Below are 25,531 nucleotides of genomic sequence, written 5' to 3'. Positions count from 1 at the left end.
CTCACTTCAGTTGGGCTCAACACCTGAAAATGAATGAGCATAATTAGTTACCTGTCTTCGAATAATGTTTAGGAGCGTGAAGCCTTGTATCGGTTAAGTGTATCTGGAAGTCTATTTACAAGGAGTTTGTTAATAGTTTGATGTCTTGACACGAATATAATTTTGGTCTGTGTCAATAATGTAGTGGCTGCTGTTCATTGAAATGGCCAGATGGTAAATTGCAAGAGATGTGTGTTTACCTTCTCATTACCATTCCATGGCATCTTCGTCATATTGCAATTTAAGAATCTTACAGAACAACTAATTCTTTAAGCAGTCATTCTAGGTGTATGTAATGTAAATTGCTACTTGTTCTGTATAGTATTTCCCTATATCTTTGCTCATTTGTAAATAAATTGGATGAAAAATTTTAGCCTGCATGAAGTGAGTATAGTATTTGATCATTTTCCCCTTCTGAATTGACAGGAGATATAATGAGAATACTATGCAAATTTCAGCGTGCTTTGGATTCAAAATAAGGTTATTGTTAGCCCTGGGCTGTACAACCTAATATGTACATTGTCAGTTCAGGAGGAGCAAGGTTCACGGGAGGGGAATCGGAAAGAGAAATGGGGGACAATTTTTATCTTCATCACCTGCGTGATAACCTTACAGTGGAGACCACCTACCTGTTGTAGAACCTGGTTCATAGGGTAAAAATTGGTCGGGTTCTACAATGGGCAGGTGATCCGCTCCAACAGATTAGTGCCCACATGGTGGAGGTAAAAATGACCCCCTTGGTGTTTAGAAAGCCTCATCTGTAAACTTAGGTTAAGTGTCTAAATTAATTCTACTAGCATGCTTGCAGTCTGGATTCAGATCCATCCCAGAGGTGTGCGCACTATGTTCTAAACTACTGTGGCAACTAGATTTGTGCAAATCTGAATCCAAATCCAAATGGTTTTATTCATAAGCGAAGAATCGGTGCTGAACCAACAATGTTCTCTTTGTGGTTAGATGGTTTTCCCATTGTTAATGAGAAACAATGAAGCACCCGAATGAAGATTGTACAAACATCCCAGCAGTGGCTTCTCGGAAGCACAATTACAAAACAATCACAAACTACAGGAAATGTTAGTGACCATTTCCTGTAGAATCTTCCAGCCTACTTTTCCAGTGATCAATTATCTGGAGATCTAAGGGGCAGATTTTTCTGTGACTGTACCTGGGCCTATTGAACCGCGTTGGTTCAATGCATGGAGGAAAACTGGACAGGAAGGATTGCATGCCTCTTGAGGGACTCTGCATGATTTTCTGTCCATTTAAACTAATGGATGGAAAATTCTGTGTGCTTCTTTAAGGCCGTGCTATTCTCCCAGTCTGATTTTCTCCTCTGTGCTATACCTAGGTGATCCAATACAGCCGGGCACAAACAACAACAACAACAACTTGCATTTATATAGCGCCTTTAACATGGTAAAATGTCCCAAGGTGCTTCACAGGAGCGTTATCAAACAAAATTTCACATCGAGCCACATAAAGAGGTATTAGGACAGATGACAAAAAGCTTGGTCAAAAAGGTAGGTTTTAAGGAGCGTCTTAAAAGAGGAGAGAGAGGTAGAGAGGCGGAGAGGTTTAGGGAAGGGAATTCCAGAGCTTAGGGCCTAGGCAGCTGAAGGCATGGCCGCCAATGATGAAGCAATTAAAATCAGGGATGCACAAGAGGCAAGAATTGGAGGGGCGCAGAGATCTCAGGGTTGTAGGGCTGGAGGAGGTTACAGAGATTGGGAAGGGCGAGGCCATGGAGGGATTTGAAAACAAGGATGAGAATTTTAAACTCGAGGCATTCCCGGATCGGGAGCCAATGTAGGTCAGCGAGCACAGAGGTGATGGGAGAATGGGACTTGGTGCAGTTTAAGATACGGGCAGCAGAGTTTTGGATGAGCTCAAGTTTATGGAGGGCTGAAGATGGGAGGCCAGCCAGGAGAGCGTTGGAATAGTCCAGTCTGGAGGCAACAAAAGCATGGATGAGGGTTTCAGCAGCAGATGAGCTGAGGCCTTATTTTTACCTTTGCTACATTTACTTTCTAAAACTAAAAAGTAATGGCTCTGAAATTCCTTTGGTGGGGAGTTCTGCTGGTCTCTTGTCGTAACCCAAAGTGGTGTAGCCTGGCGGAACCCCCAGGGAAACAGTGGAGACCTGGTTGAACTGGGTTCCGATAGTTTCCGTTTTTCCTTGTAACAGAAGGGGGGCAGAGCTTCTGTTTGATGATGGCCATTAGGCAGAGCCGGGGTGGGGGCTCACTAAGATGGCTCCAACGAGACCCAACGTAGTAGTGCTGGTCAGTAATGCTGAGTGAGTGAAGCCATGCTGGCCTTCACAAGGGCATATGTGGGCCGCATCGGTGCCATTCTGGCCAGGCATGAGCTCGAAGCGATTAAATTAAAACACATCTGTGGATCGCCCTCCTCCTCCCCCCCCCCCCCCCCGCCCCCGCCCCCGCTTTGCTCAGGGAACTGATAGAACCATTGCTCGGATAGGGGACGGAAGTCTGGACAACTTTCCCCCCCTCCTCCACACCCCCGTTCCCACAATGGTGGGTGAGCACTGGAGTTTCCAGCAGGCAGGGGCGCCAGCGATGCGCCTAAGGTGGCGCTTGCACCCAATTGTCACATGTTAATGAGGTGCCCTTCCACTGATCCCACAAACACTGGTGGGGTCAGCGCTGGAGGCCAGCAGTGGGCCTGATCCCGGCATAACCCACCCGGATTAAGACCCAAGGAATAAAGCACCAACCATAACAAAGTCCAGACTTCGTTCCACAGTGTTCCTAAAAAAAAAACCACCAGGTTCATACGTTCCTCTGGATTTAATTTAAACAAAAAGAGTAGACGTGAGCACACAGGTGAGCAAGTCTGGTAGACAGCAGTAATGGCCTTTTCATCTGTTATTACCACAACTTGCTTTCATTGCAAAATGAGTGAAGGCAAGTAGTAAAAAAAGAAATAAAATTGTTATTATTAAGGACTTTAAAGCCCTAGTTGAAGGCCTGTCTTGAGAAAACTCTGTGGGGTTACAAAAAGCCAGTTGTGAACTCCCATTCAGATTGGGGATTGGTTATACAAAGGAAGTGCAGCTTTCAAAGCCAGTCCTCATTGTTTAAAACAAATCTAAATATAGTGCTGTCCAGTAACAATGCACTAATGCTATAAATAATTCAGATGTGTTTTATAAAAATGTCACTGTATAACCATGTTATTTTAATGGTACATTTTTTTAGACACAATGTAGCTCATCTGAAGGATGAATCAGATCATGAATCATGAATCATGAATCGACTGCAGCAATATGCCACACTGGATATAATTTAGCAATGGAATGATTGCAATGAGGTGATAGAATTTGTGAGCACTTCCAAATCCTGGTTTCTTATACAGTGTGAAGAGAGTCACGTTAACCTGTAGTAATCTGAAGTGCTGGGCTAAATCTATTTTACTGTCCTCTAGGGGAAATACAAACTCAAATAGGGATTTGACAATTATCATGAAAAATACATGTCTGGACTTCTTGCAAAGCTGATAATGTTACAATTGGAATACTTTATAGAACATTTACACCTAAAGGAGTATTTACAGTACTTTTCTAAACTAACCTCTAATTCTGACTCTCACTTTAAATCAAACGTCAGCCTATTTCCTTTCTGCTTACGCTAACATTTCATGGTTAGCCACGTCCTTGTTTCAAACATATCTTAAGTCCCATTGTTTTAAATTTCTTGCAATATTGGAATATGTATTAGGGAAAGGGTGTACACATTTTGTAAATCTTGGTGTCGCAAATGCAATAAAATGCAATCATTTAAAAAAATTATAATTAACGATTTGGAGGAGGGGACGGAGTGTAACATATCAAAGTTTGCAGATGATACAAAGATGGGAGGGAAAGTAGAGAGTGAGGAGGACATAAAAAACCTACAAGGGGATACAGACAGGCTGGGTGAGTGGGCGGAGATTTGGCAGATGCAATACAATATTGGAAAATGTGAGGTTATGCACTTTGGCAGGAAAAATCAGAGAGCAAGTTATTATCTTAATGGCGAGAAACTGGAAAGTACTGCAGTACAAAGGGATCTGGGGGTCCTAGTGCAAGAAAATCAAAAAGTTAGTATGCAGGTGCAGCAGGTGATCAAGAAGGCCAATGGAATGTTGGCTTTTATTGCTAGGGGGATAGAATATAAAAACAGGGAGGTATTGCTGCAGTTATATAAGGTATTGGTGAGACCGCACCTGGAATACTGCATACAGTTTTGGTGTCCATACTTAAGAAAAGACATACTTGCTCTCGAGGCAGTACAAAGAAGGTTCACTCGGCTAATCCCAGTGATGAGGGGGCGGACATATGAGGAGAGGTTGAGTAGATTGGGACTCTACTCATTGGAGTTCAGAAGAATGAGAGGCGATCTTATTGAAACATATAAGATTGTGAAGGGGCTTGATCAGGTGGATGTGGTAAGGATGTTCCCAAGGATGGGTGAAACTAGAACTAGGGGGCATAATCTTAGAATAAGGGGCTGCTCTTTCAAAACTGAGATGAGGAGAAACTTCTTCACTCAGAGAGTAGTAGGTCTGTGGAATTTGCTGCCCCAGGAAGCTGTGGAAGCTACATCATTAAATAAATTTAAAACAGAAATAGACAGTTTCCTAGAAGTAAAGGGAATTAGGGGTTAAGGGGAGCGGGCAGGAAATTGGACATGAAGCTGAGTTCAGATCGGTCAAGGCCCTGTGGGTGGCGGAGTGGGCCCAGGGGCTGAGTGGCCGGGTCCTGCTCCTACTTCTTGTGTTCTTTAGATTTGAGGTTAGGATCAGATCAGCCATGATCTTATTGAATGGCGGAGCAGGCTCGAGGGGCCGATTGGCCTACTCCTGCTCCTATTTCTTATGTTCTTGGGTTATAAATTTATATAAATTGTTTACTCACATTGCTGGATCTGTGATGACTGCATATGAAAAAACACCACAGTGTAACCATGGTGACATTGCCGGTTGGCTAGTGATTGTTTATGTCAAAGGTTCTCGATCTGGGATCCATGTGCCTAGGGGTTCTTGAGATCATCAGATATCTGTCTAGGGCTGGGGCAGGTCACTGTGTCTCGAGAATTCTGTATTCTATATTTTTTCTGTATTTGACTTACTAGCATTCTGTTGTATGATAATAAAAATAGCCCACACTGAAAACTTCAAAACTCTTGGTTTATATGGACAGGTTGTAAAGGTTTTTTTTATGAATGATTCTGCAGTACAGCACGTATAGATCAACATATGTCATACAGTACAAAAACTACATAAATAAGACTGTTCACAATAGCAGTACAGCTGATCATCTCAGACATTTGTTAGAGTTTCACACTCGTAAGATATTGCTTATTTCCATCTGTTAAATATGGCCTGCAAATAATATTTTTAGAAATTACAAATGTATACTTGACAAACAAGCCTCCATGGAGATAACTGGGGTTAAAAACCATGTACCTTTCAGAAACAATACATTGCTCAAAAAACGTGTGTTTTGTTTTTAAATTGCTCCCAGGGAAATTGTGCAGAACTGCCATTTTGCTTGGCAGTTGTTAAAAATATAAGAGGTTATTTTCTCCACAAAAAATGGAAAATAGGAACCAAGGAGATTTTTGAAATGGTCACAATAGAAGCACAGTTAAGGGGTAAAAATTCTGTTGTGCCACTCGTGATGTACACCAGGACTGCATATCGTGAAAGTGTGCACTCCCAGTGTAGCTTTCCTTCTATTGACTTTAATGGACACAAAACCACGGACTGGGAATCCTGATATGTGCTTCCCACATGCACCAGGAGTGGCACAATAGGATTTTTACCTCAAAATGTTTTAAATCAAACAGACAGCTGGGAGACAGCCTTTTGAGCATAGCAGTCCCACAATTTGCTACTGACATCAGAACCACCCAGAAACATAAGAAGTCTCTCAAAGAGTTTCCTGTACGATATTTTTAGATGGAACATCACAAGGTAATGCCTTGAGGGAAGAACGTTGATGTTGCCAATGAGGGCAGCTAATTATTTATGGCCAAACGTATTAATGAAACCTTGAAGCAAAGGACATAATTCAACTGGAAGGAGTTATACACAGCTAATTTATTTTTAACAATTTACAAATCAAGAGGACAAAAAGGTTAAAGTATATGTTTTACAGTGGGTGAATTAGGTAGAATCACGGAGTAGCTAATCAAATAGTTCCAAACGCTATCCTGTTGCACAAAGGATACCAAAAAAAAACACATGGAAATGAAGGAGGCTTTTTTGTCAGAAGTCCAACTTCAGTCCATTGTTTTTCCAAAGCAAGTGTCAAAGGTTAACAATCATTCCATAGAAAACATGGAATTTTAAGGAAACATACTATAGGTTGCTACACAGCATTAGACACAAACTTAACAAATACATGATTTTTTTTTATAAAGAGAAAGAACTGCAAAAGCCAAACAGGAAAAAAATACTTTTGACACAATAAAGTTCTCCCATTGGGTGTAAGAATGAAAAAGGCATTGTTTTAATCAAAGTGGTAAGTAGGTGAAAAGTTTACTTTGGATGGTTCTGTGGACTTCGGTTTTAAAGGCAACAAGGACCTCTCTGCTGCTTCTCTAAGACTGCCTTTGTTAAAACAATAACATTTTAAATAGATATCAGATTAGTACAACCTAAAGCCACACGCACCAGAGAATTTGGTGACAGTTGCCTACTCCATGCTAGAGTTCCCCCTCTACAATGTCAAAGAGCCATGGCCTGGCTGTCAGCTATCTATAAAATCATTACTGGAACCACACAACAAGAGTTGCTAGTCCTTAAACTGGACCTGGGACGTCCTGAGTCGTGAAAGGCGCTATATAAATGCATGTTCTTTCTTTTCTTTCTTTCTATCTTTCTATTCTTTCTTTCTTTCTCTCTTTTCCGTATGCTGTTGCTTGTGTATAGAGTTGAAGTGCAGTTAACTATCGCTTGTTGGACCAGAGTTGCAGGAGCATGTGCTAGACAACAGGAAATCTATATTTGCCCCATTGGTACCTCAGAACACTTGTTCCAAGTCTTTCTGTGCTCCTAACAATGACCAATATCATAGAATCATAGAATCATAGAAGTTACAACATGGAAACAGGCCCTTCGGCCCAACATGTCCATGTCGCCCAGTTTATACCACTAAGCTAGTCCCAATTGCCTGCACTTGGCCCATATCCCTCTATACCCATCTTACCCATGTAACTGTCCAAATGCTTTTTAAAAGACAAAATTGTACCCGCCTCTACTACTGCCTCTGGCAGCTCGTTCCAGACACTCACCACCCTTTGAGTGAAAAAATTGCCCCTCTGGACCCTTTTGTATCTCTCCCCTCTCACCTTAAATCTATGCCCCCTCGTTATAGACTCCCCTACCTTTGGGAAAAGATTTTGACTATCGACCTTATCTATGCCCCTCATTATTTTATAGACTTCTATAAGATCACCCCTTAACCTCCTACTCTCCAGGGAAAAAAGTCCCAGTCTGTCTAACCTCTCCCTGTAAGTCAAACCATCAAGTCCCGGTAGCATCCTAGTAAATCTTTTCTGCACTCTTTCTAGTTTAATAATATCCTTTCTATAATAGGGTGACCAGAACTGTACACAGTACTCCAAGTGTGGCCTCACCAATGCCCTGTACAACTTCAACAAGACATCCCAACTCCTGCATTCAATGTTCTGACCAATGAAACCAAGCATGCCGAATGCCTTCTTCACCACCCTATCCACCTGTGACTCCACTTTCAAGGAGCTATGAATCTGTACTCCCAGATCTCTTTGTTCTATAACTCTCCCCAACGCCCTACCATTAACGGAGTAGGTCCTGGCCCGATTCGATCTACCAAAATGCATCACCTCACATTTATCTAAATTAAACTCCATCTGCCATTCATCGGCCCACTGGCCCAATTGATCAAGATCCCGTTGCAATCCCAGATAACCTTCTTCACCAATCTTGGTGTCATCTGCAAACTTACTAACCATGCCTCCTAAATTCTCATCCAAATCATTAATATAAATAACAAATAACAGCGGACCCAGCACCGATCCCTGAGGCACACCGCTGGACACAGGCATCCAGTTTGAAAAACAACCCTCTACAACCACCCTCTGTCTTCTGTCGTCAAGCCATTACCATGTTTGTATTACCATACAGCTGCCAACGGCAGCCCCTAATGTCGGAGGAGTAAACAAACCAACACTGCTGCCTTCGTAGGCTGCAAATATCACCAAAGGAAAGAGTCACTGGAGAGAGCTCTGCAATGTCAACAGAATCAGAATTCCTGTTACACTCCTATTCACACACACACACACACTCACATTCACTCACTCTCACACTCGCACATACCTGTGTCCTAAAAAAGATAATGAGCACACTGCAGAGTGCCCATGTGGAAGGCCAAATGCCTGGTTTAATAGTGGGAAGTGGAAGTTTCATCATGTCTCTGTCACATCTCTTTAGTTTATTTGGCTGGCCAGCCTCTTTCCACAAGTGGACTTGGTGTTAACGACAGAAATCTGATGACAGATTTAGCAAAGGATTGAAATACAGTTAATATGTTACAGGAAAGCAACAAGGAAACTATTCAGATGTGTTAATAAGACACAAAACGCTAACTTGGGACAAATGGTCTCATTAATACTTGCCCCCTCTACACAGAAAAGGAAAACTGAGTCCCAGACTTCTAAATTCTTTTACTACCAAGTACCAGTGAGGCCTAATTATGACTCCATGCTCAGCCTGTGATATTGTAATACACTGTGGATATAATAATATAATGTATATGGGGATCTGTTTACCTGTCAGACTGGCCAGAATGAAATGTTCTGATTTTTATAGGAGAAAAGATGTCACCGCAAAGTAAGGAGTTTCATCTGGTCTTCATTTTTTTGGTGATTACATTTAAAACCTTAGGTGATATTCACGGTTGTGCTCTGTCCTTTAGAGGGTACAGATAATATTGGCCCAGAATTTGCTGCGAAAACACAGTGAGTTTAATGTGCACGCCGTTATTAGTGTGTAAATTGCACAGCAATTTGTGATGAGGAAGAGATACTCTGTGAATTACAAATCACCACAAATTACTGGACAATTTGCGCTGCTCTGCCGTTAGCCTCGCAAAATCAGGAGCTTGTCGTCAACCGCCCCTGAGGGTCAAGAAATTGCTGCATTTGCGCTGTTAAAACAAATTCAACTCACTGCAGAAAGTTAGGGCTGGTACTTAATGATGTAAGGACCCTTTTAATGACGAGATTTATGTTCCTGCAATGCCGCTCAACCTCTCCTGGCCAGAAAGGGAACAATTGAAACTGTGAAGTCTCACTCCTGCAGGTAGTAAATTGTTCTTGGAGATTTTTAAAATTTAAAATTTAAAATTGGAAATTTGTTTCTTTTCTTTTCTGTCTCTTTTTTTCTCTCATTTCAATCTTTCTTTCCTTCTCTTTATTTCTCTTTCTGTATCTAATTTGACTCTAATTCACCCTATTGCCTTCTCCGTCGTTCCTCGGTTTCTTTCTCTATCCTTAAATCTCATTGGTCCCATCATTCACTAAGGTCCCAGATACCCCGTTGACCTTGTCGTGCCATTATCAGCGCGCACTTCCAGCGCAAAAAATTTAGAGCTGAAGGGTGAAGAAAAAATCTCACAAACGGGGGACACTGCGAGATTAGGATTATTTTTATAGAGAGGGAGAGGTCCTATTATTAACCTCTGGAGCAGTTCCTTGTCAAGTTTTGCAGGCCTAAGGGGGAGGTGGGATATGATGTGATCAAATGATGTGATACTTGCTTCACTTAGAGCAGGAATGTCTAAATCGCAGCCCGGAGACCCTTAATGCTGTTGGAGTAAATTCTGTGGGGGGTTTTCCAATCCCTCACCCTGACTTAGGCTTAACCCTAATATGTTTGGACAGGCACTGGTTGATCTCTGGTACTTTGCACAAGTGGCTATGCTTTATATATGGTAGACTATTTGACTACAGAGAGTATCACAGCCACACATGATCCCAATCCTTATCTGATGTCCTCATGTGCTTGTGTTCCAGTCAGGGCCACTGGATAGCAATCGGGAGTAGGAACCCTGGCTGATTGTCCCCTCCTGAGTTCAGTTTAGCGCAGACCCAGCAATCAAACCTGGGTCCTTCTGCTCTGTATGGTCACCCGTATCAGCAGAGGCATCGAGGAAATTAAATGGGATCTGATGCATCCAACATAAAGCTGTGCTAGAATCAGACCCAATGTATTTTAAATGTAAGTCCTTTATCGAGCATCTGATACAGAAGCAGAAACATATAAAATGCACACACAGGTAAACAAGTTTCATAGTGACTGGTTATAAAATGGCATCTTATCAGCTTCCCTTTCAGTAAAGGTCGAACCAGTTTTGAGAATGCCATTCTGAATAATCCATTATCCCTTCCGCAAAGTGCTTGTGTTGGACGCAAAAACTACACGTTACGGAGCAAGTTAAAGGTTGCAATTTGATTGTGCGATTTCTGCTGGTGACTTTTGGAGTACTTGAGCTGTGATATCTTGAATTATGAGCTGTGATAGGATTATTCAAGTTATAGTACAATGCTGATATATTCTGCTCGTTCAGGGGTTAGGCAGTAGGCAGTTTGGAGCAAGCATTGAGCTGCAAGCATGGGGAGTGGAATGTCTTTGCGCTATTGTAAATGACTTGTTTGTTATCCCAGGTGCCTGATTAAAAGAACCCACACTATCACAATCCTTGAGATTCCTGGATTGAATTATAGCCTTAGAACTCTCAGCCCACCCGCCATTATTCTGAATTTAACTCAGAAAATACTGATCCTTATTAAGTGATCCATGGTTCCATCAGGTTCTACAGTCGAAACTGGCTGGATTGACTACACAACTTCACCTGATGTCATGGAACCGGACTGGTAATAACAATAAATGACACTTATTAGTGAATGGGTGAACGATTACGATGATCATTTGTCTCTAGTGATCACCTATCATAGAATGATACAGCACAGAAGGAGGCCATTTGGCTCATTGTGCCCATGCCTGCTCTTTGAAACAGCTATCCAATTAGTCCCCAACCCCTGTTCTTTCCCCATAGCTCCTCTAGGCCTCACAAGGATGCCTTGGGCCTCCCTTGTCCCAGGCTCACCCCCCCTCCTCCGATAGCCACCAGAGCCTCCCTCTCCCCAATCACCTCCAGAGCCCCCCTCAGCACGTACCTGACTGTCGAATTTGTTCCCACGGTTCCCCGACTGCGGCCTCCTGCCGCTGAATTCCCGCTCCTGCCTGCCGGCCAGGTAGTGGATCTGGCCAGATTCAGGTGGGAGACAGAGAAAACTTATGGCTGGACCTCCATGTGCCCAGAGTCCCCTGTTTCGCTGTCCCCTCACACTCACCATACCCAAACCCTCGCTTTAAAATCAGGGCCAAAGAGGTTAAATCTTTGTTTAAATTTGTCAAAGTTTGCCAAAGATGTAACATTTGCTAAAGTTTACATAAGTTTATCTCATGTTTTCAACGGTTCCTAAAGTTGATTAATGATTTATCGTTGTAAATAGTTGTTCAAATCTCTAAAGAGAGTTTAACGTTGCCATAAAACACTCTTTGTAATTAAACTACGTTTCTCAGAGTCTAGTTAAGGTTTATTGGCTTTCCTGTAAGAATTTGTTCAAATGTCTAAGCAGTATTTAACTTTTTCAGAAAATATTTGCATTTAGTTGTTAAATTTCTAGTTAAAATTTACTAACCATATGAAACATTTTATGTAATAAAACAATCCTTGATGTTAAAGAGAGCCCTGCCTGGCTCGTCTTCTGGTAATGACCTCTGCAGGGAGCACTCATTGGGTAAAAGCCTACGCCACAACCTGCCCCAGGACCGCCCTGCTCCCTGACCACCCTGCCCTCTGACTGCCCTTCCCCCGACCATCCTGCCCCCTGACTGCCCAGTCCCCTGACCGCCCTGCCCCTGACCACCCTGCCCTCTGACTGCCCTTCCCCCGACCATCCTGCCCCCTGACTGCCCAGTCCCCTGACCGCCCTGCCCCTGACCACCCTGCCCTCTGACTGCCCTACCCCCGACCATCCTGCCCCCTGACCGCCCTACCCCCCCCCGACCGCCACATTCCTCGGCTCTGGCTCTGGCTCCCACAGTCCAGGACTTTTTGTTCTAATTGGCTCCCCCTCCACCCCCCCACCCCTGTATCACGGTCCAGACCTTCCATTGTGGAATAGTTGTGCAGGGGACTGCACACTTTGTAAAGTGTAGCTGTCGCAGTCAGTTCCTCAGACAGCTCCTCGAATGCCAGTTGAGGCCTATACACTCTCCGGACTGGGTACTTGTGTCCAGGGTGGTGTCTCTGCTGGTAGTGCTTCACTCTCCGGGCCTCCAGTCGCTGGTTCTCTCCCTCCTGTTCCTCCTCCTCCAGGAGAATGGCAAGCAGGGGTACAGCCAGCAAAACGGCCATTTTTATTTCTCAAAAGGACTGGAAAATGGCAGGAGTCACAGGACGAGAATGGTTTCAATACTTACTGGAAATGCTGATTTGCACCTGATTAAGGTGTCAACGTGTGCCCGTGCGCCTGAAAATCTGGGCGTCATTTTGAATCCGTTCTGAACCAGTGTAATTGCAGGAAATTTGCGAGTACTGCTCTTTAGCCTGGGGGCGGAGCCATTATAAATGAACCGAGATGCGTTCGGGCGCATGGGTCGATAGATGGGCATAAAAGTAATAGGAAATTCGGGCGTAGCGTAATTATGTGATTAATTCACTTACGCCCAATTTTCCTTGATATTTTACACCGGGGTATTTGCTTTGCACCCCAATTGCACGTTTCTCTGGGGCGCAGGTAATTCCACCTTGCATATCCAGGACAACTGACTTGAATTCAAGTCCAAGTCTTAGAGAGCAGATTTTATTAAAGTGATAAATGTCAGAACCGCTGCATTTAAAAGGCAATTAATTGCTCCAGTGCACTGAGTAAATACAAAGACCACCTACTGAGGTCTTTATGAGCGCTAGTAAGGTGTTTCCTGACTGAACACAGTAACTTAGACTTAACACAGCTTATAACATGACATTTTGTCACTGGTTTGGGGAGGGGGGTGTGAACTTTCAGCTGAATGACTGATACTCGATTGTGAATTGAATCATTTCTTTGTGAGACAACAGAACGATAGTCATTTGGGATATTTGTTTTGTCATTAGTCACGTGCATAGAAAATAAAAATCTGACCACAAATGGTGGGAACTGCTTCCACCCCTCACCCTGCTGTACTGGGGGAGAGCAGCTCAAGAGTGGGATAGATGGAGACTTCTCAACCTCGGGAGCTGCACGGCCCATGTAGCGAAACAAAAGATATTAGGCCGTAGAAAACAGGGAAACAGAAAAAAAGATCAAACGGACTTGCTCCTTTCACAGGCCGTGTAGACTCTACCCGCCTGTTTATTATTGCAAGGAAAAGTTGTGTGAAGTAATCCCCAATTCCCCAAAATAATCAGGCTGAACTTCAAAACATTCATCCATTCATCTCCACTATTTAACCCAGGCCAGCTGCTCTCTACAGACCGGTCCCTATACCCAGTAGCACAGAGGACCATCATACTTTATACGGTATTTATCATCTCAAGATGCTTTTATCTGGCAGTTCTTTCGCTCGGAATGTGGAAGACTGAGATTCGTGTGGCAGCTCCTTGCATTCCCACTGCTACAACCGGCTCCCTTATCCTGATGGCGGAATCACAGACCCACATTTCACTGGGTCTGCAGTTCCAATGGGACAAGGGAGTTGGGCTTGTTTACACTGTGGAGTACAGTCAGTGGAAGTAAACCAGGTCTCTCTCTGTTGGCTGCACCGATATAGCATAAAAATGCCCTTCAGTCAACGCTTATCCTTTCAAAGTGCAATCATGTTCCTAATCAGAGCCTGGAATTTCTATGAACTCGTTCAGGGAGACGGAAATGCAGTGGAACCAGACTTCTGCTTGTCACTTTGGCCTCGCCATGACCCTGTCCTAAATCACAAGGATGCCGCCATTTCAATAATTGGGCTTGGTGCCTTGCGCCTGTAGAGGTGCAACGGAGGCACCTGCCCTGCTGTGCCACCTGCCTATTCCTCCGGTGGGGGGGGGGAGGAGGGTTGGGGGCAGGGAGACCTGAGGCCCTGAGGCCCTGAGGCCCTTATTGGGCCGAACCCCTGGCCGCTCTTTGTCGTCTCTTCCGATGGGAATCAACCTTTCTGAGATTGATTGCCATTTTCCTTCTCTAATGCAGACTCTGCTTTCAACCCAGCTGAGAATGGGCATGGGGACCACTGGACATGAGTGACAAGCTGGGTGCTAAACCTAAACCCAAACCTTAATCCTAAACCAGCTCGTGTCCACATTGTCAGCTTTTTAATGCCTGCCTTGCACTTATCTGAAAAATGCCTGTGATGTAATGTTCAAGCTCCAGGAGAGGACAGGCTGCCGTAACTATCATTTTGTAGACCAGCAAACTCCGAATCTGTGGAACCTTCTTGATGCAGGAAACAAGTCATCTTTAATTGTGATGAAATACCACTCAGGCTCAGTAAAATACAGAATCCCTTAACAGTTTCAAATGCTTTTCTACATCACTACATTAATGAGAACATTTGTAGGTCAGTATTTGGTGTACTTTATAATTGTTTACTTTTGAAAAATTTCTATATACAAGACAAAAAGAAGAAACAAGAGGGTTGTTACAGTAATCACCAGTTCTGATGAAAGATCATAGAATTAAAATGTTAACTCTGTTTCTCTGCCCACAGATGCTGCCTGACTTACTGAGTATTTCCAGCATTTTCTGTTTTTATTTCAGATTCCCTGCATCCGCAGTATTTTGTTTTTGTTACAGTAATCAACAACCCGCTGTCTAACAAGAATAACTGCAGCTGCTGGCAATGTTAGTGAATGCTCACATAATGCATCTGGTTTACAATCCATCCACTATTTTAGTGAAGGCATTAACCCTTTTATAATAATTGGCACCTTTATCCTGAAGGAGTGTTGTTGATAACGACCATGCGGTACTCCTGCTATTGATGGCTCTCTCTGACATAAAGCAGGAGACCTCCATAGACCTGATGGTATTGAAAACCCAGATCTTTGTAGGTCTCACAAGTTGCTGTTGGGTTCCCACTTGCAGCAGTATGCATGCAGCCAGATACCCCACCTTTCAACCATCAATGATGGGCCTTTGGCCTTCAGCAGGCCTTGATTTGGAGTAATGAAAGAAAGAAGGATAAATCGGGGACAGTGGCTCACAGACATCATAGGTCAATGTTCCACTGCTACTCCCCACAACCCCAATTTAATTGTAAAAGCATCTGATATTCCCAAGAAACTCAGACTTTAATTAACAAGAGAATTTAGCCTGGAATTCGGATATGTTCATTGCTGTCCATTGCTGTGTTGTTGATCAGGCCTCTCCGAGGAAGTCTGTGCCTTTTAGAATCGGCTGTGGATTCCTGTGTCACTTGGATCTATGAGCTTTGAAAGTCCCGAATCGCAACTTTCGTTTCTGACAGTTGGGCCTTCTCCTTTCACCACATTTCTGATTGCGTTACAGCTCAGCTGAACACACTTCCCATTTAACGACTTATTGCAAAACCACTTCAATAATACCTCAGATGTTTAGTCTTATTTATATTGCTTAATTTTCAAATTGTAATTCTGAACTTTGCCTCTGGCTGCTGCCCCTCCCTTAATGATTGAAGATGGTGTGTACAGTGCAGTCTCCCCCATTGCAGTAGGTACCTGCTAAATACATGTACTCCATTTACCGCTGTTCAAACTCCCACCCATCTCTGAATCTTGAAATCTGACATTCAGGCTACCCGGTTCCTTTTGATCTTGTATTCCTTGCTCTCTGGTTCATCCCATGGGCCTGGAGGATTGGAAAGCTCTTTTCTTAGCACTGTTACCAGAGCTGACTGCAGGTACTTTGTGGTAGATCAAACCCCTGTGCTGCAACATGGAGCATTCATTCAGATTTTAATTCTAACCTGAATGGATCTGCACAAATATTCTGCTGCTGCTGGCTTGACTGACTGTCACATCTGAGTTTTAAACTCTGTTTAAAAACCATTATAATTAGTGGTTTGAAGCAATTTAAAGCAACTTGAAAAGTGAATTGATTTTTACTTACAGATCAGTGAACGTACAGGGTCTAATTGGGATCATCAGTGACCAAGTGGGCATATATGAGGAATACCATGCCAGTGATTGTTTTAGCATTTGGTTTTTCCCACAGAACATCCCCTTCCTCCTCCTCCAGTTGGTTATTGCCTGTGGAATGGTCTCTGTGGTCAGTCTAATCTCTCCACGCTAGGGTTTAAATGTAGCGGCTGCTCTGAGGAGTCTGGAAAAGTATAATGACTAATTGACGTGTGTTCTCAAATCACCTACCGAGCTCACAATCCAATTGCTTTTACCGCACGAGCGCAGTTGGCTGGGTTAAGAGTGGTTATGCCACTGGACGAGTAATCCAGAGGCCTGGACTAATAATCCAGAGGACGTGAGTTCCAAATCTCGCCATGGGCAGTTTGAGAATTTGAGTTCAGTTTTAAAAATCTGGAAATAAAAAGCTGGCATCAGTAAAAGTGACCAGTAGAAGCTATCAGATTGTTGTAAAAACCCTACTGGTTCACTGATGTCCTTTAGAGATCGAAACCTGCCGTCCTTACCCAGTCTGACCAATATATGATTCCCAATCCACACCAACGTGGTCAACTCTTAGCTGCCCTCTGAAGTGGACTAGCAAGCCACTCAGTTGTATCAAACCGCTACCAGCGGTCCAAGAAGAAGGCACACCAAAACCTTCTTAGGGGCAACTAGGGATGGGCAATAAATGCCGGCCTTGTCAGTGTCGCCCACATCCTGAGAATGAATGTAGAGAAAAACACACGACGGCCAGCCCCACTGGCTGAACATGATGTGACACGGTATCTATTTGAATAAAATGTGCAATAGATTGGGAAATATTCTTCCTTCACTCCATTCCCTGATCAGAGCGGTGGTCCTGAGGGGACGCAATGAGGCCTGGCCGTCCGTTCATTGGTGACGAAATTGCTGTTGCTGAGCTGAAACAGCCACATTAAAACACCTGGGGCTCCCTGAGGATAAAATTTTGGGAGATTACCATCTGACAATGAATTAGTATGACCTCCTTGTAAGAGGGGAGGGGGGAGGGGGGGATGCAGGGAAAATTAATGACTCCTATCATTTGTAACTGCATACGGTCCATCTAGACAGCCTTCTTAATGACAGAGAACCCTCTGAGGATTGAGATTCCAAAACGTTTCTTCGTCAATATTTTCTGAAATATGAAACGATTGAACCATTTTTCATCTATAGTTATTCTACCAAGGTTTTCTAATGTGAACAAAACAATCTGACCACTGCAATGGGCACGAGGAGGGTGCAGGATATATTCCCCGATAATGAATGGTGAGGCCTGAGGAGCCCACCAATATTGGCCCTCGGGCCTCATTCCCATGGAGCTACAGCAGCCTTCAGGTAAATGAATCCATGGGTTGGGAGTTAGGAGGCCATGGGGGGGTGGGTGGGGGGGGGCGGTGTTGGTGAGGGGGGAGCATCAGAGACGGGAGGGAAGATTGGAGGCTGTGTTGGGGGGAGTGGAGGGCCGCTTTCTTTAAATGTGGGGTTGGGAGGAACATTCCTGTTCCTCCCGGCTTCACGTTCAGGCGAGTAAATTCCAAAAACTTAACCTTGTGGGCCAAAGGCAGTCGCAAGGCTGGTTTTAATGAGTGCAGCCAGCACGGGCACCAGCTGCCTCAGGGAAAACCAATTTTGAAGTGGAGGCCTCAAACAGGCGTTAAGCCCGCAAAGGGCCCAATGCCTGTTTCAGGCGTGGGCCCTGGACTCCTATTTTTTTTCCTGTACCAATATGTGGGCAGTGCACCACCGGCTGGAAATGTGCACATGCTTCCTTCCCGCCTTATTGAGGTCTTAATAGACCGGCTAGCACCTGAAAAATGGGCGCTGTACGGCCGAATTTATAGGCCATGTTTTTATGAGTCTCTGCAAAGTAACTTGCAGACCTCGACTTTTTGTGAATGAGTTCTGTGGAGAACTCACAGCTGTGGAACTTTTGTCAAAAGCTAGATTGGAAGCGTTTTGTGGATTGTTCCAGACACGAGTGATGAAAAATAAATTATATTTTTGCCTTCATAACGGCACAGCTTTCAACATGTTTCAGCAGGAGATCGCATGGTTCTGGGACAGGCTGGATGGACCTGAGGGTCATTTCCTGTCTGTCATTGTTCAGATGTTCCTGAATCTTGTTATAGGAATTGTCACAACACATTCAAATTTTGTGAAACGTCAGATAAGGTGTCCCTAGTGGCCCATAGGCATCTCCTGGATGACAGGAGCAAAATAAAACAGGAATCTTAATCTCTTGAAGGGACTAAGTCATAACTTTCAAGCCTCGATGATCTTAGGGACACAGGAGCTTGTGGTTCTCTATAATAATGCTGAAAATAGTACATCTCCGCTACAAGCACATAGATTTGTGCAGGCTGCTCTTTATTTGTCTAATTCTGAAACAGTTTTAATAAAGGGGCCCCTAAAGACCCACTTATAAAAGCAGTTAAGGCAGGGTTATATTGGCGAGTTTCTGTGCTCATCAAGGTGAGTGAGGACGTTAGCAGAATTAGATGTGGAGTAAAGCTTCCTCTACTTGGCCCCAACAATGCAGGTTAAACCCATTCTCAGAACAACGCCTCATACTGCCAAAGAGTGACATGTTTATATTTCACAACTAACTGTCCTTATGACCTCTCAGTTTAGAGCCTGTTTATGCCAAGTGAGAGGCGTTGTTGTGCTATCGGCCTTAATCCAATGAAATGTGGGTTGAGACAAATCCATTACATTTGGAGCCCTTACATGGGACTGAGAAGAGACTTTCATTCTACTGGTTTGGGCTGGATTTAAACCTTACTTCCAGAGTTGGAAGGACAGGAAAGGCTAACCCACTGCACCCCTCAGTCTCCCCCTAATGACAAACAACTTTACTGCGCAGTAAGGGAATGCAATTATCAAACTAGAACTCAGATTTGGGTCTCCCAGCATCTCTATTTTGAGAAAGATGTATGTTTTTCATAGAAACTTAAAAAAACCACAAACAAAATTGCGGGAAGGCGTGGTCTAGCAACGTGTTTCCAGAGAAGGCTATTTCATTCGTGGAAATAAAAAAAAGATACAGCCCTTCACAAAGCAATTGCAGTAACGAGCCTTTAACATTTCTCAAGCAGCTAATAATAGCTTAACTAGTCGAAGTATCAAAGGTTCCTTTGTTTAGCCGTAGAGTGAAAAATGATTGACGACAAGTACAAAAAGCCCATGTTAGATATCAGCCACTGGCCATCACTGCAATGAAATGACATGAGTGGGTTTTGATTCAACAATGCAAAGATGCAACTGATGTGACAGGATATCAGAGGTATGGTCAACACTGCCTCATGACTATCAGGACTTGGCAGCAGATCCATAAGAAATTCTGTGCATTGAGAGAGAACACAAAGATAGGATATGAATATCACTGTAAAGTAGGAGTTATGTGGCCTGAAGAAAAAGGATTGTTAAAGATATATGCAAATGTACTGTGCTCACGGAGAGAACTGTTAGTAGAGGACGTAGCAAATAATAGAAAATAGTAGTATTGTGTAAATGACATTAAACATGCAAGGAGATGGCAAGGGAAATGTGCCGCAGGAAGGAATTGTTCTCATGTTAAAAGACTAAATTGGCACACATCCAGATTTCGCAGTGTGAACCAGTTGGTGGAGCCCCAGACAAGGAACAGGATGCTCCTTATGTGGACGCTGTTGTTGAGTTGTTTTGGAGGGTCAGCTTGGAAGGCCTGGAGCCTTCAGAGGTTGGAGAAGAGTAAGAATAACAACTTACCTTTACATAGTGCCTTTAATGCAGTGAAACATCCCAAGTTATTCAGATATACTAGGATTTGCATGATATGTTACATCAATGCCTCCACATACATAAATTGTGCTTCACTGTATGATAGTGCAAGTGATGACAAATGGATAAGTGTGCTTACTAATTCAGAATGTACCATCTGCTCTCTTCATTGAGCAAGGACAAACCTCTCGTCTTCGATCTGAAACAAATTTGTATCTCTCAGTGCACTACCAAATGTCATTACCCTCGTTGGAAACAGACGGCAGCACAGAAACACAAAATGCAGAAGATTTTGAGAAAGAAGAAAGCCAGGGTGAGTAACAGAGCACTGATGATGAATGGGTACCACTGATGATGGGCAATGAGAAGCCAATTGGTACACGGCAGGATGCTGCATACTTCTCCTGAGTTACATGTGGATATAGACTTTAGTGGGCTTCTCACAAAAAGGCTGGGATAGGACCTCCATACTCAGGAGTCACCTGTCTCCTGGAAGACAACAGTGAGAAGTGGACAGGACGGAGTACAAGAGTTCAATATCTGGATAGACAATGTCTTTTAGGATTGGTTTTCTGCAGTTTGGCCTGTTTTGAGCATGTCACAATACCAGTGATATGTGCGGTGGAGGCCTCAGTTACAAAGCACAGGACACATTGACAACATCACTGCTGCTATAGAGGCTATGATGTCCAAACTCCAAGAAGCAGTCATGGCCAGCTTCAACTCTCTTAGGGAACAGTCACAGGCAACCATCAGTAATGGATCCAGAGACCTCATATCTGCCAACTGTTCTACGTTTAGATAGATCCATGGGTCTTGTGAGGACGAGATGCTCTCTGGCATTGTCATAAGTGGACCAGACAGCAGCAACCGAATGGTACTCTTTCATATGGGAGGGAGGGGGGACGGTGGTGAGCTCAGGCCAGCACTGGCCTGCAGTATTTTTGTGGAGCCAGAGGTGCAAATCTGCCGGCGTGGCACAAACTCCACCCGTTTGAACACCAATTTCAATCCGGGTCATTACATAGCCATGCACATGTGACAGCAGATGCTGTGGCCAAAAGCAATGAGACCACAGTAACTCCAGCATTTGAATTAAACCGATGAGCTTTGGACGTCAGTCAGGTGTCCTGACGCAGCCCGCTGGTCGGGGCCTGACCAATATCGTCCGGCTCCGCCGCGGAGCTGGCCCGCCTGTATGTCCTATGGGAGGGAGGGGGGAGGGTGGTGAGCTCAGGCCAGCACTGGCCTGCAGTATTTTCGTGGAGCCAGGGGGGCAAATCTGCCGGCGTGGCACAAACTCCACCCGTTTGTTCACCAATTTCAATCCGGGTCATACAACAGACATTAGGACCCCGATGTGTGTATGCAACGTGCCCAAGGCCTGTTTCTGGTGGGTGCCCCGCACACCTAAAAGTCGCCTGCTTCCAATATTGCATCCAGTGCATTTCCAGGAGAGATCGGGCGCGGCAGATCGTGAACTAAAATTGGTCTCCCCAAACTTCATTTTATGCCCCAGAGAAAACAGGCATTGATGGTGTTGAATTTCTTCCCCATCACTTCCAGGTGTGAACTGGAGTTAAGTACTCACCATTCAATTACTTCCCTCTCACCCCTTCCAACCACAATTGAGCACAAATTTCTCATAAATAGCTGTTAACAAGCCTTTAAAAGCAGCATTTTTCCCCCTGAACTTTTGACTAATGTTTCTATTCCATTTTTGGAGGGGTAGGAATACTCTGAGCACTAACACAAACAAATAATACGTTGATGCTCGCTGCCGGCAGTTCATCTCTCTTTATTCAAGGCTACTTCCTCGCTAAAATGAGCAAACGAAAGGGAGATTTAACTCTACCGATTTAACCTCCCTGACCACCCATCAGCAATCGGACATGAACCAGTGATCAGACACTAAACACTTTTATTTATATAGTGCAACACCACTTAGGCCCAATACACAAGTATAGAAAGGAGCTGTAGGCAAAAACGTGTGGAAGTTTAATCTAAAAAAAAGCTTAGTTTCCCATCAAAATGAACAGGAAGCAAAGTCTCGTGCTGGCAAAGTGATGACATAAGCAGTCTCCAGTGATTCTCCAACCAGTGGGGCAGATTGATTTGGTCCTTCCTTGTACTTTTGGACAAACAATGACAACTCAAGTTGAACAATAGCTAATTAATCATGAATGTTACGTATAATATGTGTCGTTAGAGGTGTGTGTATATTTTTTTGAGGTATTGTTTCTTTAGCAATCAGTGGGGACATGGTAAGCTGATGCTGATAAACAGGATAGAATTTCTAAAGCAGAATGCGACCTGCTGTAAGAAATCCGAGGAGCCTTTCTTTCCCTGCACTATACTCCACAGCCGCTTTCAACCTCGTCTGAACCCCTGGTTTCGTAGAAATTATTATTTTTTCCACCTGCCAACAGCCGAGAATTTCCAGCCATGAAATTCCTTCCGTCTCCTTTGTAGCATCGTTGAATCATGCAGTCACTGAGAAAAATCTGTTTGCCAGCTGTTTGGGAACTGGCCAATGATTTCAACCTGTAGTTTGAAATCAATTCCCACTTTTCTTTTAGCAACTACAGTGGAGCATTCTATCGAGCAGGAAGTTCCCCATCACCTCCCCCCACCCTTCCCCTGTCATCCCTGTCATATACTGTCAGTGGAAAAGACCATTTCTCCTCCTGACTGATTACCTGCCTGATTTAACAACTGACTTCAGACCATAGTGTTAGCGAAACCATTTTCACTAGAAATGACTCTATGAGTGTAGCAGTCCTGTCTGACACATTGCCACTTAATATTTGTTGTGAGTGTTAGTTGTTGTATCTCATTGAATTGTATGTACATTTTATTCGATAACTGTTGTCATGCTGGTTCATAGTACAAGGAATAGACTATGAGAGGTGTTGTTAATGCAGTTCCACCAAGAACTTGTAGAGTTGCCAAAGGAGCGGTGAGGTATTGGGGAACGTTTTAATGTCTGAGGGGCAACGATTCAAAGCCAATTGACTGCATGAAAATGAGAGTGACCGTGAAACTTGCAAATGTACAGGACTTACATGGAAATTCTTTTGAAGTTCCATGTTTTGGTGTTATAATCAGACTGTAAAATACAAAGGATCCACTGATGCTTCATTTAAATTTCTACAATTTCCAAGTTAGGGCTGCTACAATTTAGCTGATGGAATAAATACTTCTTTCACCGGGCTGCCGATTACATGGCAGCAAAATTTATAACAGAAATAGAAACACTAGTAGCGTGCAGAGATTAACAAGACACCCTTAGAAGCAGCTTTTAAAAGTAACGTCAAACATAATAAGTGTTTACTTTACCATCCTGTCCAGAGTTCTGTAAGTATTCGCCCAGGTCACAACCAAACGCAGTGTCCTTTGCACCCTTCCGTTTTCCTTTCTGTTTTGCTCCCTTGTTCTTCATGGGTGAACAAGATGACTTAAATAATCTTTGTCTCAAATTGCTTTACCACGAGAGCTGTCTGAAAACAACCATCAGTAAAAAAAAAACAAAATCCCAGCGAATCTGCCTCAGCCAACAGGCAGTGCAGACTTACATCCTGACACGACGTTTAGTCAGTAAGTAGTAATAGAAAATGACTTTTGCAGAGTCCACATTGTGGGCAAAAAGAAATGATAGGATCCTTTGGTTGTCCTTTCACAAGAGATAATTGCACTTCTTGGCAGCAAATTCTGGAAGTTTATACAGCTTCAAATTTGTCCAAAAAATTGGAGTTTTCTCTCGCTCTCTCTTCTGGGCCCGTGAGACTGAGATTTTAAACATCAGCTTCCTGTGCTTTTCTTAAAAGTTTTTTCCCCTTCCAAAGCATGTCAATGGTTTATCGATTTGTGTTCAGGAAATGCTGTAAGAAACCAAGGAAGTGAGGCACTACGGACAAGCGTTACTGTTAGCCGGGCCTGACAGCAGGGAGATAACGGCCCCAGCCTTTAATAGTCACAGCCTGACAGGAAACCTGGTGTAGGCCAGGCTTGGTGCTCAGTGCTAAACCACATCCTGTTGCAAAGTCTCTGTTTCAAAACACATATACACACACACACACACACACACACACAGAAGAAAAAAAAGTCCTATGGTTTTTATTAACTGAATACCAAAATGTCATGACACAGGTATAATTATATAATAATATTATTCTAACACAATTAATTACTCTTTAAAAATGCTTTATTTCATGACCAGCAAGTTGAAGTACAGTATTAGTCACAAAATGTTTTTATTTAAAGCTAGGGCTCCAATGCAAAATCAAATCAATGTTAAGTTTCCTACAACATGTTTTTCCCCCTAAACTTTGTATGTTCTTTTTAAAGGAAATTCTTTACAGATTTGTTAATAATGTAGATGTCTGCATTTATTCTGGATAACTTACTGAGATTTCTCATACCTATCCACAACTTGACAAGAAGTCAAACTGAATGAGCTGTGTTGATTTAACCTACAGCCCTGAGCTACAAAAATAAAATCCCAGAGTAACGGGAGTACACAGCTTATTATTTGGGCACCAGATTTTCTCAATTTGTGTCGAGGCAAAGCACAACTATTTCCAGTCAAAATGAAAAAGTAAGGATTTTTTTTTGAACTTCTTATTGATTAAATGTAGCTGTGACAGTGTGAAATGAACGTTTGAAAGAAAACAAGACGCTGCATTTATATAGCACCTTTCACGACCTCAGGGCGTCCCAAAGCGATTTACAGCCAATGAAGTACTTTTGAAGTGTAGTCATTGTTTGCTGTTGATTGTATAGAGCTCTCTATTCTATGTCAGGTCTCCTAATGACGAATCACAATTTCTGACAGAAACCACCCAGAACAGTATTTATATGTGACAACGTATGGGACTGTTTTGCTCCGAGGTTAAATATTTTGACCCCTGTGTACCCAAAAAAATTTAACCACATTGTCCAGGTTGTGAAATGTTGATAATGAAATCATTGTTGATAATTAATTAAAGCACAGGAGCGTTGCTTTTCTTTTACAGTTTCCTTGTTTTTTCTCCCCTTCTGTGCAGTAGGGTTCCATTGGTGCCATCAGCTCCCTGGACCGTCACCAAGGGAGGCATCCTTCACTGTGTCAGTCGTGGGTCAGTGATAGCACTCTCACCTCTGAGTCTGAAGGTTGTGGGTTCAAGTCCCACTCCAGAGACTTGAGAACAAAAATCCACACTGATACTCCACTGCTGTACTGAGAGAGTGCTACACTGTCAGAGGTGCTGTCTTTCAGATGAGACATTAAATTGAGGCCCTGTTTGCCCATGGCACTTTTTCAAAGAAGAGCAGGGGAGTTCTCCCAGTGTCTTGGCTAATTAATCCCTCAACCAACATCACTAAAACAGATTATCTGGTCATTTATTTCATTGATGTTTGTGGGACCTTGCTGTGCGCAAATTGGTTGCTGTACTTCCTACATTGTAACCGCTACGGGACATCCTGAGGTTGTTAAAGGCACTGTGTAAATGCAAGTCTTTCTTTTTTTCTTTATTGTTG

At 43.4% G+C, this 25,531-nt stretch overlaps 1 protein-coding gene across 1 annotated transcript in view; it reads right to left on the bottom strand.

Moving 5' to 3' along the window:
- arhgap31 (Rho GTPase activating protein 31) overlaps positions 1-23,972 on the bottom strand; it is a 95,598-nt gene extending 71,626 nt beyond the window's left edge. Inside the window, exon 1 of the mRNA XM_067992744.1 lies at positions 23,351-23,972. Within this exon, the coding sequence (XP_067848845.1) occupies positions 23,351-23,453 (103 nt within the window). The 5' untranslated portion in view covers positions 23,454-23,972. The remainder of the gene's footprint in view (positions 1-23,350) is intronic.
- Positions 23,973-25,531: the final 1,559 nt, after the last annotated feature.

The sequence above is a fragment of the Heptranchias perlo genome, chromosome 11, assembly GCF_035084215.1.
Source record: "Heptranchias perlo isolate sHepPer1 chromosome 11, sHepPer1.hap1, whole genome shotgun sequence".
Classification (NCBI taxonomy): Eukaryota; Metazoa; Chordata; class Chondrichthyes; order Hexanchiformes; family Hexanchidae; genus Heptranchias; species Heptranchias perlo.
This window is presented reverse-complemented; position numbering and strand designations above follow the sequence as displayed.